The sequence below is a fragment of the Oryctolagus cuniculus genome, chromosome 16 (assembly GCF_964237555.1).
Source record: "Oryctolagus cuniculus chromosome 16, mOryCun1.1, whole genome shotgun sequence".
Lineage (NCBI taxonomy): Eukaryota > Metazoa > Chordata > Mammalia > Lagomorpha > Leporidae > Oryctolagus > Oryctolagus cuniculus.
This window is the reverse complement of record NC_091447.1, coordinates 9,184,252-9,200,963: the sequence shown is the minus strand read 5'-3', so window position 1 is coordinate 9,200,963 and position 16,712 is coordinate 9,184,252. Positions and strand designations below refer to the sequence as shown.

At 41.5% G+C, this 16,712-nt stretch overlaps 1 protein-coding gene across 8 annotated transcripts in view; it reads left to right on the top strand.

Annotated features, from left to right (window-relative positions):
• Positions 1 to 16,712, top strand: part of LOC127487323 (uncharacterized) — a 177,369-nt gene that overhangs the window by 109,981 nt on the left and 50,676 nt on the right. The window contains exons 2-3 of one of the 8 annotated variants that reach the window (XM_070059585.1): positions 12,584 to 12,712; positions 13,584 to 13,676. The exons of 5 other annotated variants lie outside the window; for them this stretch is intronic. In XM_070059585.1, the coding sequence (XP_069915686.1) occupies positions 12,607 to 12,712; positions 13,584 to 13,676 (199 nt within the window). In that variant the 5' untranslated portion in view covers positions 12,584 to 12,606. Of the gene's footprint in view, positions 1 to 801; positions 12,713 to 13,583; positions 13,677 to 16,712 lie in introns of those variants that run through there. 2 more of the 8 variants (XM_051832553.2, XM_070059584.1) reach the window with 2 other exon arrangements.

Sequence of the window (16,712 nt, the reverse complement as noted above, 5' to 3'; positions counted from 1 at the left end):
GAGCATGTAGGGTTTTGAATACTGATTCTATCTTGTAACATTTCCAAATTCGGTAATTACCATAGTTTTTTTCTGGGTAGATTCCACTAGTTTTTCTAACTAGGTTGTCATGTTTTCTGGGAATAAAATGATGTGGATTTCCCCCCCCTCATCCCCAATCTCCCTCATGCACTTGATTTGTTGTTGTTGTGTAAAATATGACAGCACAGCAAAGTTGTGTGGAAATGGTGAGAGTGGATACCCTTGTCTTATTCCTGAGGTTAGAGAAAAGCACTCAGTCTTTAACCACGAAGTTGGAAGTTAGGAGTAGGTTTGTGACAAATAGCTTTTCTTGTTTAAGGAAGTTCCCTTCTAACCACAGTTTCCCAAGAGCTTTAATCCTAATTTGATGTTGAATTTGATTGAGGGCCTTTTCTGTATCTGTTTGATTATATGGCTTTTCCTTTTGTAGGAACTGGAATTAATGAATCATATTGACTTTTTAAGTATTACTTTTTAAGTAATCTTGTATTGATTAAATACCAACTATTTTAATGGAGTAAAACTAATGTGGCTGTGATAACTTTTTGTATATAGTTGAATTAAATTTGATAAAAGTTTGCTAAGAGTATTTTTAGGATTTAAAGAAGACTTTGTTAATAGGAGAACAATAGTATTACTGTTCTTAAAAAATACATTATTGTGAACTATAGTTCCCTACCATAGTGTGGAACATTAGAACCAGTTACTTTTATCAACTTTATTTTATTTATTTTTTTTTTTTTGGTTCCTGTTATCCAATGCCTAGATCTTTCTTCCTCTTCCCAGCCTCAGACACTAACTATTGCAGGTTCGATTTATTATTTTTCTTTAACTTTCAAATGTGAGAGAGAACATATGGTATTTGTCTTTCTGTATCTGATCCATTTCCTTCTTTGCTAGAAATACCAGGATTTCATTTTTTACAGTTGAATAATATTCCATTGTTTATATAGACAATGTTTCTCTTTGTAAAAACTTTGTTTATTTGAAAGGTGCAGTTATACAGAGGAGCGGGGAGAAAGAGAAAGTCATCCACTGGTTCATTCCTGAAATGGTTGCAAAGGCTGGGGCTGGGCCAGATTGAAGCCAGGAGCCAAGAGCTTCATCCAGGACTCTGATGTGGGTAGCGGGACCCCAAGTACTTGAATTATTCTCTGCTGCTCTCCAAGGTGTGTTAGCAGGGAATTGAATCAGAAGTGGAGCAGCTGGGACTCAAATCAGTTCCCATATGGGATGCTGGTGTTGCAGGTAGTGGCTTAACCTGCAGTGCCACAGTGCTTGCCCCTACAACATTTTCTTTTATCCATTCATTCACCCATGGTCAGCTAGGTTAATTTCATACCTTGACTATAGTAAATAGTGCTGCAATAAACATGGAAGTGCAGGTGTGTCTTTCACATACGGAATTAATTTCTTTTAGTTCTGTACCCAGAATGGAATGCATGGGTCATGTGGTAGATCTAGCTCTAGTCTTTTGAAGAACATCCATACTCTCTCTGTAATGGCTGTTGTGATTTTTTTTTCCTGCACAGTCTCACCAGCATTGGTTATTTTTTGTCTTTTTTTATACAGCCATGTTAACTGGAGTGAGATGGTACCTCATTGTGGTTTTCATTTGCATTTCCCTAATGGCTAATGATAGTGAACATTTTTTAATGTGTGTGTGGGTCATTTGTATTACTTCTTTTGATACATGTTTATTCAGATCCTTTTCCCATTTCTTTACTAGATGTTTTGTTGTTGAGTGTTTTCAGTTCCTTATATATTCTGGGCATTAACTCCTTTGTCACTGAATAGTTGGCAAATATTTTCTCCCATTCTGTCAGCTTTTTGTTCACTCTGATTTCCTTTGAAGGCAGAAGTTTGAGTTTGATATAATCCCATTTGTCTGTATTTTATTGTCTGTGCTATTGGGGTCTTATCCAAAAAACCATTGCCTGTGCTAGTGTCTTAAAGTGTGTCTCCTATGTGTTTTTCCTAGAAGTTTCTAGAAAATTGCAGGTCTTCCATTTAGGTCTTTGATTTAGAAGTTTCTAGAAAGCTGCAGGTCTTTCCTTTAGATCTTTGATCCATTTTGAGTTGATTGTTGTATAGGGGTGAGGGGTGTGAGCAAGCTTCATTCTGCAAACGAATATCCAGTTTTCTCAGCACAGTTTATTGAAGACTGTCCTTTCTTTAGTCTGTGGTTTCGATGCCTTTTGTCAGCAATCAGCCAGCTGTAGATGCATAGATTAAGTTCCAGAATCACTTTTCCATTGACATGTGTGCTTGGTTTTATGCAAGTATCATACTGTTTTGGTAGCAACAGCCCTGTAGTATGGCTTGCAATTTGGTATTGCAGTAATGATGTCTAGCTTTGCCCTTTTTAAGATAGTTTCAGTTAGTTGGGGGCTTTTGTGCCTTCATATGCATGTCTCAATTGGTTTTTTTGGTTCTTGAAGAATGTCATTTTCATAGAGATTGTGGTGATTCCCTAATTCACTTTGGGTGGTATGGACATTTTACTAATATTAACTCTTCCAACCCATGAACATGGGGGCATCTTTCCATTTTTTATGTCATATTTCACTTTTTTCACTAGTGCTTTATAATTTTCATTGTTGGGTTCTTTCACAACCTTGGATAAATTTACTCCAAAGTATTTTCATTTTTGCAGCTATTGTGAAAAGATTGCTCTTATTTTTTTCTCAGTCCATTTTTGGTGTATGAAAATACTACTGATTTTTCATGTTTATTTTGTATCCTACAACTTGACTGATTTTTTTTCAGTTCTAATAGCCTCTTTACACAGTCTTTAGGTTTCTCTATTTACAGAATTGTGTTATCTGCAAACGAGTATAATATTACTTCGTCTTTCCCCACTTATATGTGTAATGTTTTCTCTTGATTAATTGCTCTGGTCAAAACTTCCAGTACTATTTGAATAACAGCAGTAGAGTAGACGTCCTTGTCTGGTTCCAGATATTAGAAGAAATGCTTTTAGCTCTCCCCCATTAATTGGCTATGGGTTTGCCATAGATAGCCTGTATGTTGATGTCTATTCCTCCTACATCCATTTTGTTGGAAGTTTTTTTTTATCGTGAATAGATGTTGGATTTATTGAATGTTTTTTGGCATCTAATGAGATGATGTGATTTGTATGTTTTATTCTGTTGATGTGATCTGCCATATTTACTGATTTGCAAAGTTGAACCATTCTTGCATCCTGGGAATAAAAGTCACTTCATTATGATGTATTATCATCTTGATGTGTTGTAGGATTCAGATTGCATCTATGTTTATCAAGGAGATTGATCTATAGTTTTTTTGCTGTTGTGTAATCGCCTGGTTTTTGGGATTAAGGTAGTGCTGACCTCAAAGATGAGTGAATTTGAAAGGGTTCCCAACGTTTTGAAGATTTTGAAGTAGTCTGATTGGTATTGGCATTCCTCCCTCCTTAAAAGTTTGGTAGAGTTCATTTATTTGGTCCTGGACTATTCTTTGCTGGAAGACTTTTCATAACAGATTTAACCTCATTACTTATTTATTATCTATTCAGGTTTTCTCTGTCCTTGGTGCTTTAATTCTGGTATGTTACATGAATATAGAAAGTCATCCATTTCTTCTAGGCTGTCCAATTTGTTGCTATGTAGTTATTCATAGTAATCTCTAATGGCCCTATGTATTTCTGTGGTGTTACATGTAATATCTCCTTTTCTGCCTTGACTTTGAGACCTCTCTCTCTCTCTCCTCTGTCTAGCTAAAATTTTATAGATTTCATGTATCTTTTTTTTAAAAGGCTCTTCATTGGCCTTTTATATTGTTATTTAAGTCTCTGTTTTATTTACTTCTACTCTGATGTTTATTTCCTTTTGCTTTTGAGTTTATTGTGTACTCGCTTTTCTAGGTCCTTGAGATGTATAATTTGGTTGTTGGAGAACTATCTATTTTCTTGATGTAGGCACTTAAAGCTATAAACGTCCCTCTTAGTGCTGCTTTTGCTGTATTGTATGTTTTTATATATTGTGTCTATTTTATATTTGTTGTAGGGAATGTTTTAATTTCAATTTTCCTTCAGTGACCCGTTATTTAATTTGCAGCATGTTGTTTAGTATCCATGTATTTGTCTAATTTCTGGAGTTTCTTTTGTTATTAATTTACAGTTTTATTTCATTGTGGCAGAAAAGATACATGATACTCTAAGTTTGAGACTTGTTTTTTGGCCTAAAATGCAGGCTATCCTAAGAGTGCTGATGAAAGGAATGTGTATTCTGCAGCTGTTAACTGGAATGTTCTGTCAAGTTCTGTTTGATCCGTGTGGTCTGTGGAGTAGTTTACCTCTGAATCTTGGTTGATTGTTTTTGGTTTGGATGATCTAAATCACTTACTGTACTGTACTGGAGCTTATCTTTCCCCTAGTGTTTTATTAAATGTGGTTCTTGAGCACATGGGAGCACTCCCTCCCCAACTGTTTGTTTTTCTCTGCCTCTCTTGCTCTTTCAAATAAATAAGTAAATAAATAATTAAAATTAAAAATATAAATGTTGTCTAAAGGAGCAAATTTTAGAGTTTTCTTTTGTTACTAAGACTGGCAACTTGAGAATTTTGATATCCCATAGGAGGCTGTAAGTATAGAGTTGGCTAGTCAGTTTTCATAGAATACATAAAATTAGCCAACATCCCACTAAAATCATGTTTTTCCAACTTGAGGATACAGAGATTAAAAGACAAATATTAGGGGGCCAGCATTGTGGTGTAGCAGGTGAAGCTACCACCTGTGATGCTGGCGTCCCATATGGGCATTGGTTCATGTCCTGGCTGCTCCACTTCTGATCCAGCTCCCTGCTATTGCACCTGGAACAGCAGCAGAAGGATGACTCAAGGTTTTGGGCTGCTGTCTCTCACATGGCAGACTGAAAGAAGCTCCTGGCTTCAGGCTGGCCCAGCGCTGGCTCTTGGGGCCATCTGAGGAGTAAACCAGCAGATGGAAGATCTCTTTCTTTCTCTTTAAATCTCACTTTCAAAAATAAATAAATTTGTAAAAAAAAAAAATAGATGATAGTGGTTTCCTACTTTCAAGTTGATTATTTTGGCATTTCAAAGCCATATTGAGTCACGCATGTAAAATAAATATGCCTTTGAACTTAAGCTGTTTTTACAAACAAGTGACACCCAATGTCCATGCTAGAAAAAAATATGAATCAACAAATAGAGGAGAATAAAGTGTTCACAGACACTTACTTTGAACCAACAGTCTGTTCCCCATGCCAAAGCACGGGCCTGGAGGTATTCAGAGCTTCCTTTTGAAAAAGTAGAAACTGGGTCTCAAGGATTATTGATCAGGCTGCCCACAGTCATGATGGCAGGTCTGGCAACCGGAAGGGCCTGGGGGACCACATTCCTAACTCCACTGCACACACATAACAGTGGGACTGAAGCCATGCTCATATTAAAATCAACTGGAGACACTGGAAAACATACAGTACCTGCCACCTGCCCTATTCCAGTTAAACTAAATCAGCAGTACTGGAGAGCAGACACTGGTATTATTCAAAAAAAAAAAAAAAAAGAAAAGAAAAAGAAAAAACAATGACTCCTCAGATACTTTTTTTGCTCAAGTGTTGAGCTGCTCTGATTGTGCGGTAGCCTGGAGCCTGTGTTTAATTGTGTTGTTGAATCAGGATGAGTCACAGCCTGTAGGCTCTCAAATATTCCATTGATGTGGTGGTGTATTTCCTGACCCGAAAGCAGAGGCAAAGAAGTTCCTTGTCCTATTTGCAATGTTGCTGTTAGGTAGCATCATCTTTTTCTACTCATTCTTCTCTCTCTCTCTTTCTCTCTCTCTCTCTCTCTTTTTTATTTTCAGCTGAGTCATGATGAGCAGTGTTGTGTGTCACAACTTTGGCCTGCACAGGTTTGTTTTAATGCCCCCTTGATTTTTGGGGTCACAGGCACAGCCGGGAAATTTCCAGCAGTGCAAATCATCTTGTAATGTAAGGTGTGATTTCTGGTAATGCTTCAAGAAGTGTTTTACATGAATTCTTACACCCAGCGCACCCTGGATTCCTCCCTGAAATACATTAAAAGCTGCTTCTTGACAAAAGGATATAGAGGTGAGGGGACCTGTGTTGACACTGGCTCATATAATTATTCCTGATTTAAATGCTGGAAGTGAAAGTTGAGTCATGTATTGCATTTTCTCCTTCTGAATCCACTTGAATGGAACATTTTGATACTAACTGGGTGAAGATTTATGAGTTCAATGTATTAAAGAATCTGGGAGCCTAATCTTACCACACATATGCAATCCAAATATCAGATTTTCTTGCTTTCCGATAAAATAAGGAAAAGGATGGAAGAGTGTTGTTAGACATGTTCTGAGGTGGGATACAGACCACCACCTCTCGTGGTCATCCTAGGGCTGTCCTTTGCCCCCACCACGGAGACACAGGCTGTTTTTTGTGCTCTGTGATGGCATTCCTCACAAATCTCTTCTGAGTTTGTTTTGGTGTGTCTGTGTGTATGCTTTCAACAACTTGTGTATCCCAATCCACTTGGCTGCCTCAAGCACTATTGCTTAGCTAAAATAACTTACTTGAATCCCAGAGTTACTGTTTACCAGCTACAAACTTTTGGACAAATTGTTCAGCTCCTCTGACACTTGATTCATCTGTACAATGAAGACAGTGGGGTTGGGTGTTCGGCTTCCTGGTTAAGGCATTTCTCAGGATACCCATATCCATGCCTATACTCAAGTCCAGGCTCGCCTCTGATTCTAGCTTCTTGCTAATGTGCACCTCGGGAGGCAGCAGGTGAGGCTCAAATACCCAGGTTCCCATACCCACACAGGAGATTCAGATTGAGTTCTGGTTCCTGGCTTGGCCTAGCCCTGGCTATTGCAGATATTTGGTGAGTGAGCCAGCAGATAGGTACTGTCAGTCTGTTTTTCTCTCAAATAAATTAAAATAAGGAATAATATCTTCATTTTATTCCTTATTAAAAGTTTATCTGAAACCAATCATGGTTATTTTCTTTTCCTTCCCTTTCCCTCACTTAAAATATATTCTCAGGAAGAATGTAATTGCAGACATTTCTACATAACTGAGAAATTGCCATTAAAAATAAGTTCCAGGCCAGCGCCGCGGCTCACTAGGCTAATCCTCCGCCTTGCGGCGCCGGCACACTGGGTTCTAGTCCCGGTCGAGGCACCGGATTCTGTCCCGGTTGCCCCTCTTCCAGGCCAGCTCTCTACTGTGGCCAGGGAGTGCAGTGGAGGATGGCCCAAGTGCTTGGGCCCTGCACCCCATGGGAGACCAGGAGAAGTACCTGGCTCCTGCCTTTGGATCAGCGCGGTGCGCCAGCCGCGGTGGCCATTGGAGGGTGAACCAACGACAAAGGAAGACCTTTCTCTCTGTCTCTCTCACTGTCCACTCTGCCTGTCAAAAAAAAAAAAAAAAAAAAGTTCCAGGGGCTGGCATTGTGACATAGCCGGTAAAGCTGCTTCCTGTGATGTTGGTATCCCATTTGGGTGTCAGTTCACGTGTGCTTTTGATCCAGCTCCCTGCTAATGGCCTGGGGAAAGCAGCTGGCTCAAGGGTTTGGGCTCCTGCCACCCATGTGGGAGACCTGGATGAAGCCCTTGACTTCAACCTGGCCCAGCACTGGCCATTGTGACCACCTGGGGAGTGAACTAGCAGGTGGAAGATCTATCTCCCTTTCTCTCTATAACTCTGACTTTCTAAAAAATAAACGAATCTACAAAAAATAAACTATAGATATCCTAGGTTATTCTGTAGGAGGTTAGATGAGATAATGATAATAGACATTTGTGATGTTCACTCATACTTACATAGTAGGTTTCCTGTGAGTTATTGGTTGGATGGTTCATTCTCTTTACAGAAGTATAATATCAGTGAATGGGGAAAGTGTTATTTTTGTGTGTGACTGGTCAGAATAGAGAAGTCACTCCATGCAGACACTTCCTACTCTGGACAGGGAGACATATCCAAAGTCACCTTCAGTGAGGTGTTTGTGCAAGTTAATAACCACCCAAGATGCCGAGTCACCAGAGCTCTGTTGGGGTGGTTCAGGGGAAGATTCAAGATGAAAGTCATGTTCTATATGAGCATCTAAGTATGTGTGTTCTTGGAAAAGAATTAGGATGGGCTTTGATGAAGATTATTACAAAGAACTATCAACAATCAGGAGAATGGGAAATGTGACCTTTGCCATTTGATGCCCTGGTAGAGATCAACCAACTCCGCTTACTTCCAGGCTGAGCTGTCTTGGAAATACTTCTCAAAGGCTGTTCTGTGGGAGACTGGTCAGAAGTGCCCCATGTCTGTCTGTCTGGAGACATGGAGCCCTTTGCTCAAGGACCCTTGGAGAGGCAGCAGACAGGACTATAGGTCCCACTCTCTCAGTCTTCTGTGGGCACACCTGATTTACAAAGGGAGATCTCAGTTTCATGATGCTATAAAACTTGGCATGGAGAAACTCAAAGCAAATATTTATTCTGCAAGGATGGGTTAGCAGCGTTAAAGTAGGAAGGTTTACCCTGTGTGACTTTAAAAAAGTTTATTGAGTAATTAATGGGATAACATTATCTATGATTAACAAATATTAAGAAACTGCTGTCAGATTTATTGTAAATATTTAACAACACTTGTGAATCAGACAACAGTAATGGAATGACTCCCCTCTCCCCATTCCCAAGCCAATTTTTTTTTTAATCAGCCTCGAAGTCAGTGTTAAGGAGTGACTTGGACTTGGTCTCTTTGCTCTAAGTCCTTCCGGCTTCCGGGTCAGCAGTCTGGGAGAGTGACCCATTTTCCTAGAGCCCCTGGTAGATCTGTTGCATTTGCTGACTAGTGTAGAGCAGTAGTAATACCTAGCTCTTACTTGAGAAGACCCCCAAATAATTCTTTAACCCTGGTGTGGACCAAAGAAAAGGTCTTTGTGCCTCTCTTCACCTACCCATGTGTGTGTTTGTATCATGTGTGTGTGTGTGTGTGTGTGGTTTTTAAACAATACTTGCACTTTATTAAGATCCTGAAAGCCTGCAGTTGAGTTCCTTGAACACACTACTGTGTTGTGTTGAAACTTCTCTTGGCACCAGTTCTACCTGATTGGTTTCAGCCCTTTCACTGCCTGGAGGTTGTGACAGTTGATGTCACAAGGGCCCAACAATATTGGCATATGACTTCAAACAAGAGATCAAAGCAAACTTCCAGACGAGTTCCAAATGTGTTCTGTAACTGCAGCTAAAGACATCCATGATTCATTAACCATGCCCTCCTCGCACAGAAGGAAGATCGGGTCCTTGTCTGGTTATTCATTTACTACCTACCCTTTCTGATAGACCCTATTCACCAGAGCAATTGGTTGATTGGCGGGTCCCTACTTTGCTTTCTGTTTTATAGACAGTCTTACTCCATGGATGCCAAATGTCTTCTGTCTTTGTGGACAATTCTTCAGATGACTTTTTGCCAGTCTAAACATTGCTAGGAGTTGTTTATCGGGCTTGATTTAATACTCCTCCTGAAGCATGTACACTATTAATTTCTGCTCGAGAATTTCCAACAGAGCAAACATTTACACAAAGAGGGCGATTCCCTTCGAGCTTACAGGATGGATCTAGCCAGTGGTACCAAAATAGATATGACTGGGCCCAGGTTCCCAAGATTTTAGTCAGTGCAAGAGTTGTGCCAGGAGAAGGAAGACGTGGCGTCTCTTTGTGGGTCTGCAGTATATATTGTTGGCTCTTCGGCAATGCTATTTACATGGCTGCAGTAGAGGATCTACCCTGTGGGTCTTTTCCCCTAACTTCGTTTACCAGATACTTGTAGCAAGCCATTATTTGGTGTATTAAAAAAAAATTTGACAGAGAAGGGTAAGGCAAAGGAAGAAGAAAGATGTTAGGATACAGGAGAGATTTCCATAGGAATTAAGAATTCATCCCATAGTCCTTCTAAATTGCTTCTTGTTTATAGAAATACTTAGACCTGCCTTGCCAAGGCCTTGATACTGATATCTGGGAGGCATTAAGCAATACTGAAAGTTTATTCATCAACTTTGATTTATCTTAATTAATGAACTTAGAAATCAAAGTGATTTCCCTCCTCCCCCTGAAAGTCCAGGATTTGTAATGCCAAATGGCTTGCTCCCTACTTGAAGCAAATGCATTAGTCACATTTGATATATTGCCTCATAAAACACACAATGGGCCTAAGCATGTTCTGTTTTGAGAAATTAAGACACCCTCTTGACACACGACTTGGCTCTGAATTTGAACTGGATAAACATCTTTTGTTTAAAGGCTCCATCTGGAAAGCAAATTGAAATGTATATAGGAATACGTGATCTTGCAGGCATTTCTGGATTCAGGGAAGCACCCCTGTGCCTCTTGGGCTTCCTCTCTGAAATCGGTGCCCTCCCGTAGGGCTGCTGACCCAGTGAGGCTGATCTTGCAGCTGGGCTAAGGTCTAGGTGGTAGGTGTGTCCAGGAAGCCAGAGCAGGGAGTGGAGTCTGTCTGTCAGAGGCAGCCTCTGATCTAGTGCGAGAGTGCCCTGGCTGCACTGAATTGACCTTGAATGCTTCGCTCCCCAGAGACTGCCAGTTTAACCACCCAAGCCGAAATATGGGAACCAGGATGAATGACCTGCCATGAGATCTGCAATTATATTATTTTCGTGACTACTTTGAATCAGCAATGCTAAAAATACTTATATATATTTTTAACTGAAGTACTGGAGGTCTGAAGAAAAAGCTGACTACCAGCTGACTCATTCTACTAGAGAAAGGCTTCAAAGAAGTTTCCCAATTGAGAAAATATATTGCCTGGTTTTCTAGAAGAAAAGCAAAACTTCTGATACTTTTCAATTAATAATTAAATTTATTTAAATTTTTAAAAAATATTTATTTGAAAGGCAGAGTTACTGAAAGGAGAGGCAGAGAGAAAGAGATTGATCGACCGATCCGATCTTTGATCTGCTGGTTGACTCCCCACATGGCCACAATAGCTGAGCTGGGCCGATCCAAAGCCAGGAGGCAGGAGCTTCTTCCAGGTCTTCCACATGGATGCAGGGGCCCAAGGACTTGGGCCATCTTCTACTGCTTTCCCAGGCCACAGCAGAGAGCTGCATCTGAAGTGGAGATGCTGGGACTCAAACAGGTGCCCATGTGGGATGCCAGCCCTGCAGGTGGCAGCTTTACCCACTGTGCCACAGTGCTGGACCCCCCTTTTTTTTTGTTTTCATCTACTTGAAAGGTAGGGTGACAAAGAGTAAAAGCAGAGTTTTCTCCTGTGAAACCAATAGAACCCCTTAAGCTGTGAGGAAATTATGTATAACTACTTAATTTTGAGAGAATTTTAGATTTCAGCTGTCATTATACTTAGTTTTCAGTGGGTTTATAGAAGTTTCATAAACAGATGCATCGATCTCTTTCTCGTCTCTTGCCAATGTCAAAGGCACATTGCAGTTGTCCCCTGTGTCCTAATCCTGCTGTGTCCCTCTGCTCACCACCTCATTCTCCTTACAGCATCAGGCTAATCTTAGACTGTCAATGCCCAGGGAATCCAGAAACTGGCAGTAAGATCACTGTTTGACACCAGGCCATTGTTACCATGAGGGGAAGCCAGAATTTATAGATGACAGCAATATATGTGATGAAGCTCACAGAATCTGCACAAGCACCTACTATGTGCCATAGAATTCTGTACTGTCTTAGTATCCTTGGCCTCACAAACCATGACATACCCTGTCTCCTTATTGCATCACCTCTGTAAACAAAAAGGAACAGTAGCAGGGCTTTCAAGTCAAAGTCCCAAGTTCATATCTGAGTACCTGCCTTTGCTTGGGTGACATTTGGCTACCTACCTGTATTACCTGAATTCAGATTTGTGATTGACAGCATAAAAATAAATACACCTCCAATATTAAGTCAGTTGGCATGCACAGGAAATTCTAGCTAACAACTTTTTTTCTTGGAGTTCCCATTTTACATGTACAAACAGTATTAAAGGAAAATTGCAACAGGAAAGAGATCAGAAAGGAAATGGGAGTAGGATCAGGAAACAGGATTTAGAAGGAAAAAGGAGAGACTAAATAGCATGCAGGCAGCTATGCCCCATGTGGACTGGGTTATTCAGGAAAGTGTTTTAAGGGTGTGATGCTAAATGAGCCAATTGTATCTTGGAATGGGGCTGTTTTCCCCAGCTGCTGGGTGACTGGTTGGTAGGAAATGGGTCATCTTGATCCTATCTGCCAGAAGCACCTAGAGTAGGACAGAATCCATTGTTTCTGAGGAAGAGTGGGCTTAGAGTCTCAGTGTCAAGAATCATCTGTGATGCTGAGTTGGGCAGTTTTAGGGTCAGGCTTGTGGACCTGAGTCAGAATTGAAAAGGATACTGCAAGGCCCTCCTGCACATGGCTTTCTATTGCCACCCAGGATTGGTGGCTGATCACAAAACAGGGAAACAATGTGCTGGATGGGCAGGGTCTTGGGAGGGGGAGAGATGCATCAATGCCTCCTTTTCTCTTGTTGAATATGTCCTTTTCCGATTTTTATCTCGTGCCACAGTGCTTCTTGGTCGGCTTGCAAAAATGAGCACGGGCTACTTTGCTGTCAGCGTTAGCACTGACCTGTCTCCGACATCAGCCAAGAGTGAACAGCAGCAACATACCGAGTCAGAGAAGTCAGCAAAGCCAAGTGAGCTCCAAGGTGTCTGAGATCCAGAGTCTCAGAAATGAGACAGTCCATGAGTGCCTGCTTGATAACTGGGACTGAATTATCCCAGCACAGAATGTATCTATATTCTACTTTGTTTAGCCTTTAGGAGGGAGTTACCTACATTCAGCCTACAGCCAGAAAGTTAGATATCTATAGGTATAATTCAAAAAAATTATTATTTGAGAGACAGAGATTGACCTCTCATTTGCTGGTTTCACTCCCCAAATGCTTCCAACAACTAAGGCTGGGCTGGAGACAGGAACTTAATCCATGTCTCCCATATATGGGTGCTGGGAACCTAGCTACCTGAGCCATTACTGCTGCATCCCAGCATGCGCATTAGCAGGAAGCTAGAGTCAGGAGTCTAAGCTGGGTATCAGGGCATTCAGATGTGGGACGTGGGTGTGTGAACCAGCATCCTAACCACCAGGCTAACATGCTCCTCTCCCGGGTACAAACTATTTCTGTTGAAGAAATGCTGAAATCACTTCCCATTGGCAAGCCAGTGGGAAAGTGGAGACTGTGGGAGATGGCCTGGATGAAGAGGAGGAATGCACAATGTGTGGAATCTTTGCAGAGGAAATTGAAAGTTGATAATGTCCAGATGGTTCCTGGAATGTTGATTTATTCCTGTAGCCGACAGCAGCCAACTGCAGGAATGACACCCTAGGGCACCTGAGCCACACTGAGAAATAGCTCACAACTGGAGGGGCTGGGATTACGCAAAGATAGCGTTTAGTTCAACTGTAGGAACAATAGGAAGGCCAGAGTCTGCAGGAAAGGCACAGAGAGGTGGTAGACCAATGGGTAGGGGATGAGAAAGTTCTCTTCTTTCTGCTCTCACCTTCAGTGAAATTGGTAGCCAGGCCATCAGGCTCCACTGAGAAGGGTTATTGGAAGTATGATGGTGGACTGAGCGGCAGAAGGAGCAAGACCACTCCAGGTGAGGTGTAGAAGGAATGGAGATAACTGGTGGTTTTTTGGGGGGAATATGAAGACTACAAGAAATGAAAAAATCCATGGAGGAGGGAGCTGGTGAGCATAAGTCATGAGCTAACCAGCCCAGGGAGAGCTGGATCTCTGTAGATGAATGCAACAAGGAGGGGTCTTGGCTCCTATAATGCCAAGTATGACTGAAATTGCTGAAGGTTTTAAGTTGATGGAAGCACAGTGGTCTAGAAGTAGCATCAGGAGGCAGAGAGAACAGCTATTGCATATGGTGGCATATGGGCTTGAGAGAAAACAGCAACCACCCCATGAGAAGGCTATAGAGGAAGCAGTGCCCTCAAGGGAACCCAGTTTTCAAATACAGCAAGAAGGGCAAGGGGGCATGTACAGAGGTCCCCGAGGAAACCTGTGGACTTTGCCAATGACAGATTGGGAGTTCCAGAGAACAGAGAGGAGTAGGAAAGATCAGAGCCGGCCAGGGAGGCAAGGGACAGACGACCATCTGAGAGACCATGGGAACCCTGGGAATTTTAGAGGAATAAAGATATCTTATGAGCACATCCTTCCTGGAGGCAGGGACTGTGGGAGATCCCAACATTTGGATTTATCCTGATTGTCACCAGACTGGATCAGGGCTTGTCACTTCAGGCATAATCTGTATCAGATGTGTTCTGTTAGTGTTGGTCCTATGTCTTAGACCTTAGCATCTGAGTCATTTCTTTCTTTTTTTTTTTTTTTTTAACTTTTATTTAATGAATATAAGTTTCCAAAGTACGAATAATGGATTACTATGGCTTCCCCCCCATACCGTCCCTCCCACCCACAACCCTCCCCTTTCCCACTCCCTCTCCCCTTCCATTCACATCAAGATTCATTTTCGATTATCTTAATATACAGAAGATCAGCTTAGTATACCTTAAGTAAGGATTTCAACAGTTTGCTTCCACACAGAAACATAAAGTGAAAAATAATAGATGATTTTTTTTAAATGATGATGAAATCAGATCAGACCTATTGTCATGTTTAATCCCAGTGAGAGTCAAGTTGGGAGTTGATAGTTTCTTTTCTTTTCTTTTTCTTTTTTTTTCTTTTTTTTTTTTTTTTTACAGAGGATCAGTTTAGTATGCATTAAGTAAAGATTTCAACAGTTTGCACCCCCATAGAAACACAAAGTGAAATATATTGTTTGAGTACTCGTTATAGCATTAAATCTCAATGCACAGCACATTAAGGACAGAGATCCTACATGAGGAGTAAGTGCACAGTGACTCCTGTTGTTGACTTTACCAATTGACACTCCTGTCTATGGCATCAGCAATCCCCCTATGCTCCAGTCATGAGTTTCCAAGGCTATGGAAGCCCCTTGAGTTCTCCGACTCTTATCTTGTTTAGACAAGGTCATAGTCAAAGTGGAGGTTCTCTCCTCCCTTCAGAGAAAGGTACCTCCTTCTTTGAAGACCTATTTTTTCCACTGAGATCTCACTCACAGAGATCTTTTGCCAGAGTGTCTTGGCTTTCCATGCCTGAAATACTCTCATGGGCTTTTCAGCCAGATCCGAATGCCTTTAGGGCTGATTCTGAGGCCAGAGTGCTATTTAGGACATCTGCCATTCTATGAGTCTGCTGAGTATCTCACTTCCCATGTTGGATCACTCTCCCCTTTATTTATTCTATCGGTTAGTGTTAGCAGGTACTAGACTTGCTTATGTGCTCCCTTTGACTCTTAGTCCTTTCATTATGATCAATTGTGAACTGAAATTGATCACTTGGACTAGTGAGATGGCATTGGTACATGCCACCTTGATGGGATTAAATTGGAGTCCCCTGGTATGTTTCTAACTCTACCATTTGGGGCAAGTCAGCTTGAGCATGTCCCAAATTATATATCTCTTCCCTCTCTTATTCCTACTCTTATGTTTAACAGGGATCACATTTCAGTTAAATTTCAACACTTAAGAATAACTGTGTATTAATTACAGAATTAAACCAGTCATATTAAGTAGAACAGACAAAAAAACTACTAAGAGGGATAATGTATTAAGTTGTTCATTAACAGTCAGGGCTATGCTGATCAAGTCACCGTTTCCCATAGTGTCCATTCCACTTCAACAGGTTTCCTTTTTGGTGTTCAGTCATTTCTTTCTTTCTTTTCTTTCTTTTTTTTTTTTTTTTTGGACAGGCAAAGTGGACAGTGAGAGAGAGAGACAGAGAGAAAGGTCTTCCTTTGCCGTTGGTTCACCCTCCAATGGCCGCTGCAGCTGGCCCACTGCGGCTGGCGCACCGCGCTGATCCAAAGCCAGGAGCCAGGTGCTTCTCCTGGTCTCCCAGGGGGTGCAGGGCCCAAGCACTTGGGCCATCCTCCGCTGCACTTCTGGGCCACAGCAGAGAGCTGGACTGGAAGAGGGGCAACCGGGACAGAATCCAGCACCCTGACCAGGACTAGAACCCCGGGATGCTGGTGCTGTAGGCGGAGGATTGCCCTATTGAGCTGCGGCGCCGGCCAGCATTTGAGTCATTTCTACATGGTTTCTTGGCCGGTATTATTGAGGTATAATCTGTGTATAATACAGCTCACCCCGTTTAGTATATTATTCACAGCATTTTGACAAAGGCATACATACATGCAGCATCAAGATTGGGAACAATTCCAAAAGCTCTTCTCCTCCCCAATTCATTCCTGCTTGTGGTCAGCACCTGACTTGCACCTTCAGCACCTGGCACCCACTGATCCTTTGGTCCCTGTCATTTTGCCTTCTTCATGTGGCAACTCAATGGCCTGGATTCCATCCTTCTCCTATGTCTATCAATCATCCTTTAGTGCTTGGTGAATTACCTGTATTCCAGTACATGAATATGACATAGCCTTGTTACTTTGCATGCCCCACCAGCCGTATGTGGGACCGTCATCATCCTCACCAGGGCTGGTGTCAAGCTTTCTCTTTTAGTAAGTGCTCACCCATTAAGTACATGGGAAGCATTTTTTTTTAAGATTTTTTATTTGAAAAGCAGAGTTACAGAGATGCAGAGGCAG